This window comes from Lolium perenne, chromosome 3 (assembly GCF_019359855.2).
Source record: "Lolium perenne isolate Kyuss_39 chromosome 3, Kyuss_2.0, whole genome shotgun sequence".
Taxonomy (NCBI): Eukaryota; Viridiplantae; Streptophyta; class Magnoliopsida; order Poales; family Poaceae; genus Lolium; species Lolium perenne.
In genome coordinates, this window is record NC_067246.2 from 230,287,550 (window position 1) to 230,307,380 (window position 19,831).

At 50.4% G+C, this 19,831-nt stretch overlaps 2 protein-coding genes across 2 annotated transcripts; one reads left to right on the forward strand and one right to left on the reverse strand.

The window, feature by feature from the left end:
• Positions 1 to 1,693: 1,693 nt before the first annotated feature.
• On the forward strand, positions 1,694 to 6,234 carry LOC127343611 (ARF guanine-nucleotide exchange factor GNL2). Its single transcript, XM_051369762.2, has 2 exons — positions 1,694 to 2,875; positions 2,966 to 6,234. Exons 1-2 carry the CDS (start codon positions 1,794 to 1,796, stop codon positions 6,078 to 6,080), a joined length of 4,197 nt encoding a protein of 1,398 aa, XP_051225722.1. The 5' UTR covers positions 1,694 to 1,793; the 3' UTR covers positions 6,081 to 6,234.
• A 241-nt stretch (positions 6,235 to 6,475) lies between these two features.
• Positions 6,476 to 9,704, reverse strand: LOC127343612 (trihelix transcription factor ENAP2). The gene is made up of 2 exons (XM_051369763.2): positions 8,579 to 9,704; positions 6,476 to 6,794 (listed from the first exon to the last, which is right to left on the reverse strand). Exon 1 carries the CDS (start codon positions 9,587 to 9,589, stop codon positions 8,606 to 8,608), a length of 984 nt encoding a protein of 327 aa, XP_051225723.1. The 5' UTR covers positions 9,590 to 9,704; the 3' UTR covers positions 6,476 to 6,794; positions 8,579 to 8,605.
• Positions 9,705 to 19,831: the final 10,127 nt, after the last annotated feature.

The following is a 19,831-nucleotide window of genomic DNA, read 5'->3' on the forward strand; positions in this document are numbered from 1 at the left end:
TACATAAAAGGCTAAGATTGTTGAAGTGCAAATTAGTCACCGCAAGGCCTCCTTGATCTTTTGGTTGGAAAACATCCGGCCACTTAACTAGATGACATTTCTTGACATTTTATTTTTTTTCTTTCCAAAGCCTGCGACCTCGAAAGAAATCACATCTCTTGAGGATCCCTTTCGCAATTATGAAAAAGGAAATCATATAAATATGTGAGTCTTGCTTACTTGGTTTGGGAAGCGGATGTACAACCCAAGAACCAGGTTCAAGTTTCCAGGGACGCAAATTTGGGTTCTTATTATTTCAAAAATAATGTAGAGGCTTCCCCTACCATATTCCTTTATTTAAAAAGCATATAGCTAGTTACATTACATAGATAAGATTCTAGCAAGATAAGTCTAGATCCAATGGAGGTAATATTACCTTTCCATCTAGAATTTTCCTTGTCTATTCTATCCTCAATATCTTTCCAATCACTATTTAACAAGCATTTATTATGCATGGGGTCCCCAAGTACATGAAAGGGATATATCCTTTTTTGCAAGTATAAATATGAGCATACATATCTTGTCTACTGCAGTACTAAAAAAAAGATACCTCACTTTTATGAAGATTAATTTCAAACCCGTGAGTTGCTCAAAGATACAGAGGATAAATTTAAGATTTCCGCCACTTTCCAAACTATCTCCAAACATGAAAATGATACAATGGGCATACTAAACATATCAGCTACTAAGCCAGTTATCTCTCATGTGCTCTGTTTATTAAACAACTAAAAGTTCAGGAGCTATGTTAAAAAAGAGGGGGGAGAAGGCGTCCCCTTGCGTTAGACCCTTCTTGGTTTGAAAAATAAAACCCTAGCCGATCATTAACCATGATACACAACTTGCCATTGTTCACTATTGCCTTAGTCCAATTGGTAAAAATCTCAGGAAAACCTTCCATGTTCAAAGCCGAAAACATAAACTCCCAATTAATTTTCTTGTAGGATTTTTTGAAGTCCAATTTGAAAAACATGCCAGATTTCTTCTTCCTATGGATATAATGTAAAGTTCCATGCAACAAAGTTACACTATCCAAAGTAAATCACTGAAGGCAAATAGAATGCTAGAAATAATTTTATCAGCCATGCAAATGTCTCTATTGTTTAAAACCTTCATGAAAATTACATTTAGTGAACAAATAAGACACCCTATGTATACCATATTGAATTATCACTGACAGTATTTTCTTAAAGTTGCTACGTAGAATTTTTCTTAGTTAAAAAAGTTGTCTTCCCTTAGCTAAGGGATTATCATTTGAAAAAAATAAGATAATGTTTCATGCATTGTTTCATATATCTTTTCCCTTAAAAATTATTTTCTTAATAAAAATAATTGATTCTTATTAATTGGTAGGGATGATAATAAAACATATTGCATTGTGTGATTTATATCTTTAGTTTTTAGATGACCTATATAGTGGCTGCCATTGTACATGCTCTAAGAGGAGAGCCTGACAAAGCCTAATTGTACAACGAATGCAATTTCTTGGAAAATCACACTGCTACATGCAACTTGAACAATCTGCATTCTGCGATAGTAGCATCATTTTCTGAAGGAGAGAAAAGGCAGCAGTCTAAGATTAGGAGAAGGTCACTTACCACTGGGCAAAAATAGCCACGGGCGGAGGGGGCAAGTTCCGTTCACTCCTCTCATTCATGCGCCATATTCGCATCCTCTAATCCAAAAGGCCATAGTCTTCTCCTGCCCAAAGTAATCCTCCTCTTGATCCCGGGGTACCGAATAATCGTCCACCGGCAATGGCCAGGACGGCGGCATCCGATGACGACGATGATGGCCCGCCCACCTACACCGTGGCGCGTGGGACACGCCGTGACCCCCGGCTCAAGGACATGGGCATCTCTTGCATGCTCAACACCGAGGTTGCCGCGCTCCTCGCCGTCATCCGCCGCCGCCCAGACCCCTACACTTACCTGCCTCCGGCGGTCGCCGCCGCCGAGGAGGCCGTCTTCGCGGGCCTCATCCAGTCTCTCAAGAGCCTCCGCGCCCTCCTCTTCCAGCCTCGACACGGCGCGTGGCGCTGCTCCGACCCGTCCATGTACCTCTCGCCGTTTCTCGACGTCGTGCAGAGCGAGGAGGTCCCGCCGGCGGCCACCGGCGTGGCGCTGTCGTCCGTGCTGAAGATCCTGCGGATCGATGTGTTCGACGAGTGCTCGCCGGGCGCCCGGGACGCGATACAGGCCATCTTGACCGCGGTGACGAATTGCCGCATAGAGCGCATCGCGGAGGCCGGCGCCGGCGCCGAGGAGGCAGTGCTCCTCCGCGTGCTGCAGGTGTTGGCCGCGCTCCTCCGTGCCCGCGCGGCGCCTCTCCTCTCGGACAGCGCCGTGTGCACCGCGGTCAACACGTGCTTCCAGGTTGTGCAGCACGCGGCCAGCAGCCGCGGGAGCGAGCTCCTCCAGCGCACGGCTCGGCACTGCATGCACGAGATCCTGCAGGCCGTCTTCGCCCGCTTGCCGGACATCCGCGACGAAGCTGACGACGACGTGTCCGTCCCCTCCGCGGCAGGCTTCGGCGCGCGGTGCATGGTTGATATCTTCAACTTCCTCTGCTCTCTGCTGCTGAACGCGCCCGACATGGTCATGACGCCCGAGGGACACGGCGCCTTCACCTCCGAGGAGGACGTGCAGCTCTTCGCCCTCGTGCTCCTAAACTCGGCCGTCGAGCTGGGCGGCGAGGCCATTGGCAAGCATCCCAAGCTCCTGCGCCTCATCCAAGATGACCTCTTCTACCACTTGATCCACTATGCCACGGAGTGCAGCCCTCTGGTCCTCTCCATGATCTGCAGCACAGTCCTCAACCTGTACAACTTCTTGCGACGGTAAGCACACATGCTTTAGTGTCTCTTTTCTTTCTATTGCTTGTATCAACCATGTACATACATGATGCACCATGAACCACATTGCTCCAGGTTCCTCAAGCTCCAGCTGGAAGCATTCTTCATGTTCGTGATACTTCGAGTTGGCAGCGGCGCGAGCGGGTTGCAGCTGCAGGAGGTGGCGATCGAAGGGCTCATTAGCTTCTGTCGGCAACCAACATTTGTCATCGAGATGTACGTGAACTACGACTGCGACCCACTCCTGCGCAATGTCTACGAAGAAGTCGGCAGGCTGCTCTGCAAGGCGGCTTACCCACTGTCGAACCCGATGACGACCATTCAGCTCCAGGCGTTCGAGGGTCTGGTGAACATGATCACCACCATCGCCGACAACGTCGAGGTCGAGAAGGCCCCAGATCGTGAAGCATACAACGTGGACATCTCTGAGTACCGGCTCTTCTGGCTGGAGCGGTGGGACTCCAGCGACGACCATGGCCACGAGACCTGGGTGGACTACGTCCGCAAGCGCAAGCTCAAGAAGAAAAAGGTGGCCATCGCCGCCAACCACTACAACCGCGACGAGAAGAAGGGCGTCGAGTTCCTCAAGCTCTGCCACTTGGTGCCCACCCCGCCGGAGCCCAAGAGCATGGCCTACTTCCTGCGCTACTCGCCTGGCCTCGACAAGGTGAAGATCGGGGAGTTCCTCGGCGACCCGGACGATTTCAACCTCAAGGTGCTCAAGGAGTTCACCGATACGTTTGATTTCGCCGGATCCGTCCTCGACACCGCCCTCCGCACCTACCTCGAGACGTTCCGGCTTCCTGGAGAGTCGCAGAAGATCCAACGCGTCCTCGAGCACTTCTCAGAGCGGTTCTTCGAGCAGCAAGCACAAGAGGTCTTTGCGACAAAGGACGCGGCGTTCATCCTCTGCTACTCGGTCATCATGCTCAACACCGACCTACACAACCCTCAGGTCAAGAAGAAAATGTCAGAAGATGACTTCATCAGGAACAACCGCGCCATCAACTCTGGCAAGGACCTGCCCAGGGAGTACCTGTCGGAGCTCTTCCACTCGATAGCGTCGAACGCCATCACCATGTTCAGCCAGGGAATCACCAACATCGAGATGACCACTAGCCGCTGGGCGGACATCGTCAAGCGATCACGCTCCATGGAGCCGTTCACGCCTTGCGACTTCAAGCACAAGCTCAGTCGAGAGGTGTTCATCGCTGTCTCTGGGCCGGCGGTCGCGACATTGGCCGCCATATTCGACTATACGGACGATGAGGAAATCCTGAACCAGTGCGTCGAGGGGTTGATCTCCGTGGCCCGCATTGCACGCTACGGGCTGGAGGACGTCCTCGACGAGCTCCTCTGCTGCCTCTGCAAGTTCACAACGCTGCTGAATCCCTACTCCACCACGGAGGAGACCATCTTCACTTTCAGCAATGAGCTGAAGCCAAGGATGTCGACGTTGGCACTCTTCACCATCGCCAACAGGTTCGGCGAGTCGGTGCGTGGCGCCTGGAAGAACATCATCGATTGCCTGCTCAAGCTCAAACGCCTCAAGCTGCTGCCCCAGTCAGTGATCGAACAGGAAGGCGGCATGTCCAGCGGCTCGGATCGTTTAGGCCATCGCCCCAGGTCAGATTCGGGCGTCATTTTCCCCTCGTCGCACCGTGGCGCCGGGACGAGCAGGCATGTGTCCGGCATGATCGGCCGGTTCTCTCAGTTCCTGTCCCTCGACAACGCCGGCGAGTCGCTGCTCTCCGTGGGCAATGAGTTCGAGAACAACCTCAAGATTATCCAGCAATGCCGGATCGGGAGCATGTTCACCGAGAGCGGGAAGCTGCCTGACGAGTCGCTGCAGAACCTTGGCCGGGCGCTCATCTTTGCGGCTGGTGGCAAGGGCCAGAAATTCAGCACCCCGATCGAGGAAGAGGAGACGGTCGGCTTCTGTTGGGATCTCATACTGCTCGTGTCGCTGGCGAACCTTCAGCGCTTCTCCTTGCTCTGGACGCACATGCACGACTGTTTCACGGCCGTGTCCCAACTGCCGCTCTTCTCGCCATGCCCTTTCGCCGAGAAGGCCATCGTTGTGCTCTTCAAGGTCGCCGTGAAGCTGCTCCCTGGACAGCCCAGCCCCGACCGCTTCGCCGAGGAGCTCATTTGCAAGTCGATTAACCTGATGTGGAAGCTCGACAAGGAGATCCTCGACACATGCTGCGAGGGCATCTCGGAGTGTATCGTCAAGCTCATCATGGATCACGCCGGGAGCGTCCAGACGCCGATTGGGTGGAAGACGCTGCTGCATCTGCTCTCCGTCACTGGCCGCCACCCGGAGACCTTCGACCAGTCCGTGGCCGCCATGATCAAGCTCATGAGCGACGGGGCTCAAATCACGCGGTTCAACTATGCCGCCTGCATCGAGGCAGCCTTCGGGTTCGCCGCTCTCAAGATAAGCCCCCTCGAGATAAGCACCAAGATCCTGGAGCTAATGGCGGACTCCGTGAACTGGCTCGTGCAGTGGCACAAGTCGGGGTACTCTGATCCGGGCAGCAGCAACAGTAGCGGCAGCAGCAACAGCGGCTCATCCTGGCCCGAGGACGCGTCGCGCATGGGCAACCTGGCCACCAACATGTTCATCAAGCTGGCCGAGACGCTGCGCAAGACGAGCCTGGTGCGGCGAGAGGAGATCCGCAACCAAGCCGTGGCAGACCTCGGCCGGAGCTTCGCGCTGGCCGCGGCGGGTGAGCTGGACTTTGGCCCGGCGGGCTGCCTGGCGTGCTTCAACCTCGTTATCTTCGCCATGGTGGACGACCTGCACGAGAAGACGCTGGAGTACTCCCGGCGAGAGGGCGCAGAGCGCGAGACGAGGAGCATGGAGGGTACACTCGCTGCGGCAACCGAGCTGCTGGCCGACGTGTTCCTGCTGTTCCTTGGGACACTGGCGCAGGGTCCAGGCTTCCGGACGTTCTGGCTCGGCGTGCTGCGGCGGATGGACACATGCATCAAGTCCGACTTGGCTGCCGGCGGCGGCGCCGGCGTGATGCAGGAACTGGTGCCACGGATGCTCAAGAGGATGATCGTGGAGATGAAGGACAAGCAGGTGCTGGTACAGAGAGACGGAGACGAGCTCTATGAGATCACTCACATCCAGATCCAGTGGATTGCACCTGCTCTCAAAGATGAGCTGTTCCCTGAGTAGTTGTTAACAACTACAGTATATAGTTCAGTTCACAGATAATGTTTTAAATTAACAACAGGGAAATTAGCGTCGTGCACTTCATAGGGCTGTATTACCTGTATAGCTTGCTACATATAGTCTTCCTTCCAGTGGAGCCTCGAGTTTTTCCTTCTGATGGATCATCTGCATCTGTCCATTTCTTGGTACCAACTTGCCTGATGTGGCAGTTTACTGCTCAATTCTACAGGTTTTTACCAAGAATGTTGGCCATTTGGTGACACGAGAACAGGATTTACCAAGGTTAAATACCTGAGCAAGTACTACGCGAAACAGCAATTAAGACTTGAAAAAAATGAATGACTTCATTCTGGGCAAATGTAGCTGCAAACTAGCAATATAAATTAGCCAAGCATACATTTCAAATAACCTTTGCTGATTCATATTTATTTTTCATCCACACTGATAATCCCTAAGTGGGGAAAATACAACAATTCTGTGACCACCACCATTTTGTTCACCATCACACAAGTAATACACAAGATGATTATACAACGATCTGCATTAAGTGTCGACAGATTGAGTTAAACACGGAAATCCGACAACCCTAAGTATCTAAAGTTACTAATGGAAATTAAGGCTACCAGCCCTTGCAGATCCAACTATCACATGAAACCCCCATTATGTGTATGAAATACCTTGCACGTCCAACTATTGGCAGAAATCCCTGTCATGTTCCTGCATCACCGAAATAAATAAATAAGTCATCTTCCATGTTCAACCTCTGGAGTGCTTAAATTTTACAAAACATAAACCATTATTCTAATGATGAACCATGTATGCAAAAGGAAGGGCCTGTTGACCTTGTTAAAACAATATGAGCATGGCGCGATAGTGATAATATTATGACACTGATGCAAATTTCCACCAACAACAGGGATTTTAACAAACAGTTTGGTCAACATCCACAAGTCGTGTAGTGGTACTCCCAATTGGGTAGATGAATGATATTAATGGTACTCAGCAAAAGTTAGGAATCATATACATATATTACAAATGGGTGTAGTAATAATAGACAGTCACGGTAGGTTTCATGACACTAAAGCTACTCACAAGCACACATTCAAACGTGTCTACCATACCCACACAAAGAAACAAGCTCAAAGGCTCCAAGAAAGACTGAAAATTATATATTCTAGTTCCAAATGAAATTGATTCACACATCACCAAGGAATTAAGAGCACCTACTAAAGAGCAAGGTAAACTAAATACTATATATCGTAAGGAACAAGAGACGCAGTATTTGAACTAGTGCATACCGGAGAAACTATAAAAACATGTGCATATTTCAGTTTGAAGTGCAAGTGCAATCGCTGAATAACAGAGTATAGCTCCAATTCTGATATGCGTACTGCTAAGAAATTTCTACTTTCCTGCCAACTTGTACAAGAACAACTTCCGTCTATGGAAACTTAAAACTGGCTCACGAAAGTACTTATCCTACTTTAAATCGTGAAACTTTTATGCAATATTTGACTGATACTGAGGTGACACACTTCTCAGGAAGATACTGGAACGTTTCATGTCCTAAGTATGCATGCTCATTAAGTATAAGCAAATAACAGCTTCCATGTCAGTTCTCCAAGATGTAATTATATATATTGTGATCTTTTTACAAAGGTGAAAATAATTCACAATTAGGGAAATTAATCTAACAAGGGAAAAAGTACCAAGTTTGGTAACATGACAGCCTTAAATCAAGTTCAACTAGTACCATATAGACATAGATAGAAGTCCGCAAATTATTGATTCAGGGTGTGTAGAAAAGTGTCTGGCAACATAATATTGAGCCTTCCATATCCAAGAACAAGTCAATATACAACCTAGAAATTCCAATAGTAATATATCTCCCTATATCTCAAATAAATTTTTGAATAATCTGATGACAGAACACAGATCGAACTTAGCATATATCTCCAATAAATCAAATTAGATATCATTCCCCTGTAGCACTGAGGGTAATTTCAAACCAAGGTCTAGAACTTCGACACATTGCCCCTTATAATTGCCATAGTCATTCACTGCTCTTCGTCGTCTTCAATTTACTAAGGCAATTGGCCGTGTCTTCTCATAGGATTTCATTTTCCTATTCTTCTACCACGCCACGTAACTTTTGAGATAACATAGATAATGAATACTGTCTAAACAAATTTGCGTCTAATCCTAAATGCAGACCCCACAAAATTATAAAGGGCATCATATCAAGGCTGAATATGCTAATATCGGTGTATAACTAACTGGCATATCAAGTACAGCTGGTGACATGTATTTTAGTTTCTTCAATGATGTGTCCAGTTCTCATCATCAAAATAAAGATAGACATCCATCATGAGAAGCCGTTCGGCAGACGAAAAAACAAGGTTTGCTCAACATAGGATATGAGAAATATAACATAATCTAAACACAATGCTACATGACATGATTTGACCCTACAATTTATCTGCTTGATTGAATGAACTAACCTCATTTGCAGAACTTCTAGGCCAGGGCTAAGGAGAAGCATCCACAGCGCCATTGGTCTGCATTTCAACACCATTGTAATCTCCTAACCTCTTGTTATCATCATCGCCCTCCTCCTCTGTATCATCCTCCTCCTCGAGACTAGCAATCTCCATTTGTGCTCTTTCCAAAGTTTCTCTCCATCTAACTTCAAGGTCTCTTTGCATATCGCTTCGCATTCGTTTCAACTCCGCCATGTGCTGCCTCTTGCTACTCTCCACCCTTTCGTAAACCTCCCCAAGCCTACGGATTGACTCTAGGATCACCGCAAAATCGTTCCCCTTCACTACACCAGGCTCATCTGTCTGGTCTTCCCCCAATTCCGCATCTGGGCCTGAATTCCCTGGTGCTGCTCTGCTACATCCAGCGAGCACAAATTCACCAACGTCCACTCCCCACGACTGCCGTGGCACTGGGCGTGTGTCACGGCGGCGCTTCACGATAGGAGCCAGAAGCAGCGGTGGCGGCGGCGGCGGCGGCGGCGCCGGAGGGCTCATGAGGGACAGCATCTTGTCGAAGTAGACCCACTTGGAGGGGGAGGGGCGGTTGGAGCGGTGGGCAGCGAGGCGGGACCTCTCCTTCTCCTTCCTGAACATCTTCCTGAGCGTGTCGATGCGGTTGCGGCACTGTGACTCGGAGAAGTATCCCGCAGGGCGGGAGTCGGCGGCGGCTGCGAGGCGAGAGACCTCGACCCACTCGTCGGCGCTGAGGCTGCGGCGGCCGGCGCAGACGAAGCGCTCGCCCCAAGCGTCGAGGAGCGCGAAGGTGGAGTCCTCCGTCCACACCGGCGTGGTGCGGTGGGCCGGGGCCGGGGCCGCCGATGGCGCAGGGCGGGGGGCGAACTCGAAGCCGAGCGCATAACGGTCGGTGCGGCGACGCTTGGAGCGCGGCGAGGGGGAGGGGGAGGAGGACGGTGATTGAGAGGGGGAAGCGGCGGCGGCGACCGGCGGCGTCGGGTCCGCGTCGCCGTCCATGTGCCGCGGCTAGGGTTTGGGTTGGAGCTGTTCGGCGAGGTGGATTGGCCGGAACGATTGCGAGTCCGGCGAGGTTGGAATTTTGGACAACATCGCGCGCGCGATTTTTATGCATATGTCGCTCACCAGGTTGTAGCAGTTACTACTGCCGCTTTACGATAAGGGGGGAATTTAACACCCGTCGGATTAGATTTGTGCGGCCAAGATCGGTCTACAAAGATAATCGGGGCGACAACAACAACAACAACACAACAACACCAACAAAAGCTAGAGTAGTACACCTAGTTGGCGGTGGACCGCCCTTTTCATGTGGGCGGGGTTAGTCTTAGATAGCAAAATGGTGAAAATATCGCCGCTACCTCTTCTTTCTCAACTCCAGCGAACTACCCTCCAATGCCAGCCTAACTGCTTGCCCTTGCCGCCTAAGTCCGGCGTCGAGCACCTCCTCCACCGCACAGCCACCCTCCGGCCGGCCATCCCTCTAAAGCCCCTCGCCCTCCCAACTCCTTCTCCGGAGCCGACGACCATACACTACAAGGGAAAGGCCTATTGCCGGCGCACCAAATAGGCTTATTGCCGGCGCACCTAAGCCCGCCGGTGCGAACGGGCCAGTGATAACAGCTCATTGCCGGCGCGCCTGGATGTTCGCCGGCGGTAAGGCAGCTACTGCCGGCGCACCGGCCCTGATTCGCCGGCAACTACCATATTCCACCGGCGCACTTGTTGCTACGCCGGCAGTAGGGATGCCAAGATCGGCGCGTGCTTTGTGCGCCGGCAGTAGGTAATGTAGGTTCGCCGAGTGTGATCGAAAATACAATTTTATAGCCTTTTTCCAGCTTATTACAATGCATATTTGCAAATTTATACAACAGATCATATTTGTACAGCAGCACATGCAATATGAGAAGCACATAGAGAGTCAAGTATCATTTCGGTATCAATACACAAATACACAAGTCTAGTTCCGGAATGTTGATTCATACAACACATGTGCATATGCAACACCGAAGGACGAAGTTTCACAAAGTTAGAAGTCTCGGTACATAGTCGTCGCAAGTGTCGTTATACACCTCACAATGTAGCTCCTAACCTAAACTACAATCACATAGAACATGACCAACATGGTCACGATGACCATCATCACGAAGGCCATGGTCTTCATCCGGTTCCTCCTCGTGTCCCTCATCTCTCCCGCTAGATAACGGGCGTATCTTCCTTCCGCCTCCACCCTAGTAGGGTATCCCTTGTAGTTGTTGCCGCTGAAACGGTGCACCTGTCTCCGACAGTCCTCCCAGTCGTCGTAGACTCCAGGAACCCTCCCCTTGTACACGACATATGTCGTCGGCATCTCCATGCACAAGACAAGTAAAACGTTAGTACCAATGCAATGAACAAGTGCCAACTCAAATAAGAGACAAGTAGTATGAACTAAATAGCATGTGCCTCATACTTTGTTGGTCGAAATAAATAATAACATACAGGGATGGGGTCAGCGAGGCTAGGTAGGATGCACAATAGATTGATATTTGTGGCCATCACACCAAGCCTCACTGGCCCCACCCCGGAGTGTACAAGTGACCAAACATTTTAATCATCGGCCAATGCAATTAAGAAGTGCGAACTCAAATAAAATACAAGTAGTACGAATTAAATAGCGTGCCTCATACTTTGCCGGTCGAAACACATATTAACATCCAGGGATGGAGTCAGTGAGGCTAGGTAGGATGCACAATAGATTGATACTTGTGGCCATCGCACCAAGACTCACTGGCTCCACCCCCGAGTGTACGAGTGACCGAACATTCTAATCATCGGCGAACTCCAAATACGAGGCAAGTAGGGGTCGAGTAAATGCAAATAATTATTAAGGTATCTACGCCATAATCTTGAAATATATAGCAAAGTAAATGAAACTATAGACACATGTTCACATGCACATCCATACAACTAAATAAAAGCAACAAGTCGATTCTATGGGAATATGTAGCAATTATTACAATACGGAAGTTCAAAGACATATCGTTCAAGCTTTAGCAGTAGTGTTCCTGTCATAGGATCAGGTTGTACGCCTAGGGGGAATGGACGGCAGCCCTCAAGCGTGTTGAACGGCCTCTCATCACGCGACATCTCCAAGCGGAGTTCTATCTCATCATTAGGTGGTAGACCGTAGCCGTAGAAGAACTCGCCAGACCTAGTGTTGACATCCTGCACGATTACCGTGCAAATGAACTGCTGGATGCGACCCCAATTCTTTCTAATCTCTCTATCAGGGGCATCCGCCATGTTTGCAAACCTGTTTCTGAGACTCTCTGGCAGCAACATGTCATCTGCGTACTTTATGTACTCCTGCATCTGAAGGATGGCGTACCACGCGTCCATCCCATTGTCTTCCTTCGACTGCCTGAGGCAGGGGAAGTTGGTTGTGTGGGTTAAGACCAAGATTCCTCGGGATTTCCTCTCTACTTTGAGGGGGCATGCCTTGTTGGTGAAGCCGGTGAGAGCATCATTGAGAAGGGCCCTGATGTGGGAGTAGTCTTTCTTCTTGTCCCTACCCGAGTCGAGATAGAATGCATGCGAGTGTTGCGGGTGCACAACGATGAGGGTGCAGAACTTGTCTCTGCGGAAAACACACGGATTAACCTTTGGAAATGCAAATGGAGATATAGGATAGAATGGTGAAGGGGACTAGCGAGTGATTACTTACTCGGGGAAGTAAGGGATGAGAATGGCGCCCTTCTTAATGTTCGTCAGCATGAAATCCTCGACCTGCCGGGTGGCAATCGCCCGATCCCCAGGGTTGCAGATGATGCTCTCCCGCATATAGAAGGGGTCCATTATCGCGATGGTCGGCGTCCCCTCCTTAACGATCTGGGAAGACAAGCTAAGAGCAACTAGGCGAACCACACTAAAGTGGAGCATTTGCATGCGAAAGATGGTGAAGATGTCATTGAACCGGATGAAGCACAAGTCCGCGGGGTACTTCTCGACGAAGTTCATGCCAGTTGGCACCTTCACCACGAAGAGAGGGTAACTAGGATCTTTTGATTTGAGAAGCTGCTTCTCCAAATAGAGGACTTGGTTATGCAAGCTCGCCATATCCACGGTGAGTCTGTTGATGACATACTCCGGCAGCATCGGTTCACCCAAGTGATGGATAGGTCGCCAATTGTTTGGCAACTTGTCAAGGAGTGGGACCTTGTCCTTGGATTTGGCCGCCGCCTTGTCTTTGGCGTCCTTCGTATTCCTCGGCCTCTGGCGCCGCTGGCTGTTGTGGTGGGGCGCTGACCACCGGCGCAGCTGGCCGTTGTGGTGGGGCGCTGACCTCTGGCGCAGCTGGCCGTTGTGGTGGGGCGATGACCACCGGCGCCGCTGGCTGTCGTGGAGGGACGCTGACATGTGGCGCCGCAAGGTGCTTGTCTTTGCTTGTCGTCGACCCCGAGTAGGTGTTGATCCTAATTAGGGTCTTCGGCCATAGCAGTACCCAACCCTTAAGTGAGGCCAGATTCAACGGGCTATCGTCATCGGCACCATGCGGTTGATTAGGAGGAAACAAATCCTCATAGCCCGGTAACGCCCGATCCACTTCAACCCGGTAAACGTCATCCTCCATATCTCGTGTGTGCCACTTCTTATCCAGGGGCCGAAGGATGGACCCCCTCGCGGCGTCTTTGAGTTCGTCGTTTACTCTCATCAGGAAGGTGCATGGCGTTGAGAGCGCCTGCGAGAACATGTGTATGGCGTTAGAGAGAGGGCAAGGATGACGAAACTAATATATTAACTTGATGTACACATTAGTTAATTACCGTGAGGGCGTTGAGCTCGGCTAATGTCGACGGGCCGGCACATGCGGCGGCGGGCGTGCAAGTGACGGAGGGGCTGCTACCCGGCATGGACGGTGAATCCCTAGCACCAGTGACATTGCCGGTGGCCGGAGGAGTCTCCATTATAACATTGTCATTGCCGGCGGACGGCGGCGCCATCGAGTTGCTGCCGTCGAAGCTAACCACTTGCATTTTCGGGGGGGGGGGGGGGGCCTTGTTTGCCACCCTCATACCACGCGTGTAGAGCGTTGAAATCTGCTTGGACTGAAGGGGCGACTTCAGCTTTGACTTCAGGTACGAGTGTAGCTTTGAGTTGCGGTACCAGTTGCGGTACCAAACCAGCTTGGACTTGGGCTAGGATTGACTCCCTCATTTCCTCCGCCTCCCGCTGCTTCCTCTCATTGCGCGCATTTTTATCGGCCGCAGACGACAAGCCGTAGTGACCATGCTTGTAGCCTGTACCGGCGCCAGCCACACGGCCTCTATGCGGCCTTCTCGTCGGTGAATGCTCATTAACGATGTTTAGCGCCCGTACGAGAGGCTTGTCCCAGGCTACCCTGCCCATCGACGCCTGGGACGAGGAGCCTTCGTCACATTGAGAAAGTTTTTGTCTTTCTTCTTCCTGCGGAAGAAACGCGAACCATTTAGAAATGTTGCTACTATTATATGAACGATACTTGATCTAATTAAACCGGTAAATTGCTTACCAGTTTTTTCTCCAACGCCAGGACCTTCTTGTCGTTCGTGAACCAAATTATGTCGGTTACGACCTTCGGGTCCGTGACAAGTTCCCCGGTTAGTTTCTTCTTATGGTACCGGGACCTGATGAATCTTCTTTCAAGCGGGTCCTTGTACTTGAGCCAGGGGTTCTCAATGCCGGCATTTACATACGCCTCGTCCTCCTTCGCCCAATAGGGCTCCTTTCCCTCGTACCCACGGCTCCCAAGATTGTGGTTGCCGATGTTAAACTCCCGCATTTCCTTCCCCCACAACTTGCGATTCTTGGTTTCTTGTAGTTCTTCATTGGCCACAAAAGCATCAAAGTCCGTCTGGGAGACATGCGGAAAGGCGGAGTGGACCTCTTCGAAACCTTTGCCCTCAGCAATCAGCTTCCGCACCATATACTTATAGCTGCTGAGGTGTTTGGTGAACTTCAGGAGGGCTTGTGAGTTCACAATGTTGTTGGTTTGATGACTGGAGGCGTAGTCGCCTAGGAACTTGTATCGTGCGTGCAACCTCGCAATGAGCTGGGCTCGCAAAGGCGCTTTGTTCTCAGCTCGGAGGTCCGTCTCGTTGAGATTGACGACCTCTCGGAGGATACATGCCAGTTGGTTGCCATACCCCTTGGCAACATCCTTAGGCTCCACCGGCAAACCACTGGCGGGGTCCACCTCTTTTATTGTGTCTCTGCTGGTGGCGACCGTGTTTTGGCGCCTTGCCTTCCGCGGCCTCTTGGAACCACTTGTCCCGGTGCCACTACTCCCGGCGGCGCCGCTAGGATCGTCGCCGCTTGTCTCGCCGCCACCCCCGGCGGCGCCGGTTGCCTCATCGCCGCTAGGCTCGTAGGTACTACCCCCGGCGGCGCCGCTTGCCTCGTTGCCGCTTGGCTCGTCGGCACTACCCCCAGCGGCATCCTCCATCTCATGGTCCTCGTCTCCGCCAACACCAGCGGCCTCGGCATCCTCCTCCGTCCTAAAGAAGTACCTATTGTAGTGCTCCTCTAACTGTTCTTGAGACGCCATGGTGGCTTGCACTAATAGAAGATGAAAAAGAGTTAGAATTCACGGAAAAATTCGGCATGACCTTTGCTAAAAATTGGTCATGCCGAGTGCTAGAATTGCCGGAACGGAAATGAATCGACATTCCGGCACTCAATAGCAACTCAATCCCCGTAAATGTAAAATGCAAGCATCTTGACAACACATGTAAATATTTACGAGACATGTAAATGTGTAACGTACATCAACTAAGCAATATTTACTAAATCTGAACATGTATACAGTATCTTCATTTTCATTTCTTTTCCAACCAGCAGCAAGAGAGCAGCAGCTTCATTTTCATTTTTTTCCAACCAGCAGCAAGAGAGCAACATGAGCTTAATTTCATTTTCTTAACCAGAGAGCAACATAAGAACACCCAAAATTGTACAATGCTCTCCAGTTTAAAAATAGGTCACAGATTATATAGCAGACTTAAATAAACATGTGCAAAACAATAAATAGGAACTCATAGTATTGCATTTTCCAAGAAATACTAGTTCACCTTGTGGCTTCTATTACAGAAGCAAATGAATACCCAATATTGCTACTGCACAGAATTCTACATTAACAACATGAGGGAAACACATGGTCTAAACCAACAGTAGTAGTAGCAGCAGATATATATAGCAGCAGCTATATAGGAGCAACACCAACTGATAGCACTTGTTCTTTTTAAATCCAGCATACCTATTTTTTACCTTTCAGCCAGCCAGCACGCTTACAGAGAGCTAGCTAGACCTTGGCATTTTGCTATATCTTGGCATTTACAGAATTTGTACAGAATTTACAGAATTTCAGCCAGCCCACATGATGAACCAAAACATCTTTCTATGCACAAAAAGAACCAAAACCAGAGAACAATATCCTGGTTATGTTGGAGTACTAGGAACAACTATAAACTACAAATATTTTCATTTTCATCATAAACCATAGCATAAAAACCCCTACTGCCTAGCTACCTAGGTACTGCAAGTTTATTTCATTAAAGCAGTAGCAGTTTTATCTCATTGCTTAAACCAACCATGAATTAAAATAGCACAAAGACCCACATGAGCTTCTTACTAAAGAAAAATATGAAATTAAAATAGCACAAAGGCCCACATGAGCTTCTTACTAAAGAAAAATGTGAAATTAAAATAGCACTGGTTTAATTACTGTAACACACTAAATAGTATTGGTTTTCATCATAAACCATAGCATTAAAAAATTGAATAATGCCAGAGCTCCTACCTCTTTCCTTTAACATGATAATGATGTATATAATCAATAGATGCACTGGTTTAATTACTGTAACACACTAAATAATATTGGTATGAACAAATCATGTATGCTTACTAACCACTTTAAAAAATGTATGCTTATTGAAGAGCAAACAACTAAAGGCCTGTCACATTGTTTACAGTTTGGCAACAATAAAAGTATTCAGTGGCAAGCAGAAGCATCTGAACTAAATGAACTAAATTTCAAACCAGAGAACAAAATCATTTTCTTTTATTTTTTCAAACCAGAGAATATCACTTGTTCTTTACCAAATTCAACTAAACCTACTAATACTGCTACTGCAAGCATTCCACTAAACCTACTAATACTGCTACTGGAAGAATTCCCAAGTAATTAGTTTAACACAGGGAGAGGGGAAGGAAGAGGGGGGACAGGGGAAGGAAGAAGGGGAGGGGAGGGGAGGGGGAGGTGGAGGAGGTCCTGGCGGCGTTGGGGAAGGAAGAGGGGAAGGGAGAGGGCGGTTCTTACCAACGGTGGGGACGGTGGCCGGCACGCGTGCGACGCCCTCCTCCTCCTCCGCGTGCGACGCCCTCCTCCTCCTCTGGTGGCGACAGTGTGGAGACGCCTGCTCCTCCTCCTCTCAGCGGCTCGGCGGCACGGGGGCGGGTGCAGGGCAGCGGCGGTTAGCTAGGGTTCTGGCGGCGTCGAAGGAATGGGGAAGAAGGAGAAATCGAGTCGGCGTGCGGTTAAGTCCCAAGTATACACGGACTAGACTTATTGTCGGCGCACCAGGGCTTTGGTGCGCCGGGGACAGGTGGACCCCCGGCGCACCAAAGCCCTGGTGCGCCGACAATAAGTCTAGTTTGTGTATACCTGGGACTTGGCCCAGATCACATGCACCAGGGCTTTGTAATATGCATGACATCAAGGCAGTGAGGTGTATCGAGAATTTTCCAGTACGGCAAGTCCCAAAACACGGACCTCCTTTTCCATACACCAATGAGCGGCGTCGTTTCCTTTTTCTTCTTCTTCTCTCCAGGCTTTTGACGAATCTTTCCCGGCGCAGGGCACTCCTTCCAACCTTTCAGTAATGTATCGATCTCTTCGCCGCTCTTCTTACGTGGAGGTCCTCGGGGTTCATTTGTACCATCGAACAGATCTCCACGCTTTCTCCATGGGTCAGTCTTCTGTAGCCACCTTCGATGCCCCATGTAAACTGTTTTCGAAGAGCCGGGATCCTTACCAAGCTGCAAAAACATCGTCTCTTCCATGCACCTGACACATGCCTTGTGTCCATGGCACACCTGGCACGAAATGTAACCGTATCCGAGGTAGTCCTGCACCGTCGTGATCAACGCGGCTCTCAAAGGGAAATATTCTTCCGCGACGGCGTCCCATGTATCTACCCCTTCCTCCGCCCACAACGTTTCAAGCTCCTCCTTTAATAGTTTGAGATACATGTTGATATCGTTTCCTGGCTGTGTCGGCCCTTGAATTAGCATACTCATCTGTATGTACTTCCTCTTCATGCACAGCCAGGGCGGGAGGTTGTAGATCCATACAAACACGGGCCATGTGCTATGTGTGCTACTCTGGTTTCCGAACGGATTGAATCCGTCCGTGCTCGCACCCAACCTGATGTTTCTGGGATCTGCCCCAAAACTTCCGAATTCATTGTCTAATGCTTTCCACTGACTTGCATCCGAAGGGTGCGTCAGCACTGGGTGCTCAATCCGCTCTTCATCATTCAACACTGCCTCCTTTCTTTCAGCGTGCCAGCGCATGAGCTTTGCTTCCTTGCTGTCCGCGTAGAACCGTTGAAGCCGGGGGGCGAGCGGGAAGTACCACACAACTTTCCGAGGAGCTTTCTTCTTCCCTTTCTTGTACCGTTCAGCTTCACACACAGGACATTTAAATGTGAGAATGGTTCTTACTAAACCGGGTGTGACAGTTTGGTTTCTACACGTGGGCTTCTTCAGTTTGGGTTGTAATGGGCTGGCGTCGGAAAAGGTTTGGTTTAGTTCGGTTCCTTTAGACTCTGGTTTGGTTGCGATTGGGTATAGGTCTTACGGTTCCAGGCGTAAACAGGTCAAACCCGTGGTTTTTAACCGGTTCCTCGTAGTGGTTCAGTCTTCCAGGCCTGCGAACTCCCCGTGTCGCTGGACGGAGCTGCCGCCAAATCCATCCCCTACCTAGAGTCGTTGACCTACCGCCCGTCACCGTGGATGGCGGCGACAAGGGTGGGGAGCGCGTCGCCGACGGAAAGAAGCTCGCCGCGCAGGGGATCGTCGCGCCGATGGAGGGCGTCTCGCGCGCCGCGCACACCGGGCCTCGGCAAGGACGGACAGGGGATCGTCGCGCCGCTGGAGGGCGTCTCGCGCGCCGCGTACACCGGACCTCGGGAAGGACGGGCAGGGGATCGTCGCGCCGCTGGAGGGCGTCTCGCGCGCCGCGCACGCCGGGCTCAGCAGCGTCCTTCTTCTACGGCAAGGGGAATCGTCCCCCATCCTCGGCGCCTGCCGAGGAGAAATCGAAACCGTCGCGGTGGTCCACGAAGGACGGCGCCGCGAGAAAAAATCAGGGAGATCAACGGCGTCGCGTGCATTGCCTCGCCTGCGAATTCGCGCGTCCCCTGCTAATCAGGGAGGGAGTTTCGACGGGAGGCAACTGAATTTGGAACAGTTGTTGCTTGTAGCATAATTGGTTCTCAAACCATTTGAGCAAATGGTTTCAACCCGTGGGTGTGCACCGAGTGCAGTTAAGTTTAGGGGAAGAGTAGAGGTGGTTTAGTTTTGGCTGGGCTGGCAACAACATTAAAGGGTTTGAGTTTGGGTTTGGTTCACAGCAAAAGCCGTGCGGGTCTGGTTGAGTTATGGTTTAGATACCCAACCACTCTCAGGTTGAAGGACATTTGGTCTTGTCCATGTGCTCCTTGCGATACATGATACAGTCGTTGATGCAGGCGTGATACTTTTCGTGGGGTAAGTCGAGAGGGCACATGATTCTCTTGGCCTCGGCTAGACTACCAGGACACGTGTTCCCGGCAGGAAGGAGATCTTTCACGTATTCCAGGATGTCGTCGACGCTTGTGTCCGTCCATCCGTGTTTCGCCTTCATCTGCAGCACATCGAGAGCTACTCTCAAGCGAGACTCCCCCAACCCGCGACCTGAGTCGTACAACGGAGTATTCAAGTCTATCTCGAGTTGCTCAAGCTTTGATTTCCACTTGGCGCCTTTCGTCTTTTCGAGAAGCAGATCTTGAAGATGAGGGTCCCGTACGACTGAAGCTAGCGGCACCTCTTCGTCGTCGTCAAGGTTATTGTCGTCGTCAAGGTTATCGTCCTGTGCGACAAACTCTTCATCGTCATCAATATCATGATGCCCTCCTTCTTGCCGGCCATTATTACCACCTGCTGCCGTCGCCCCATTGACCTCTGCGC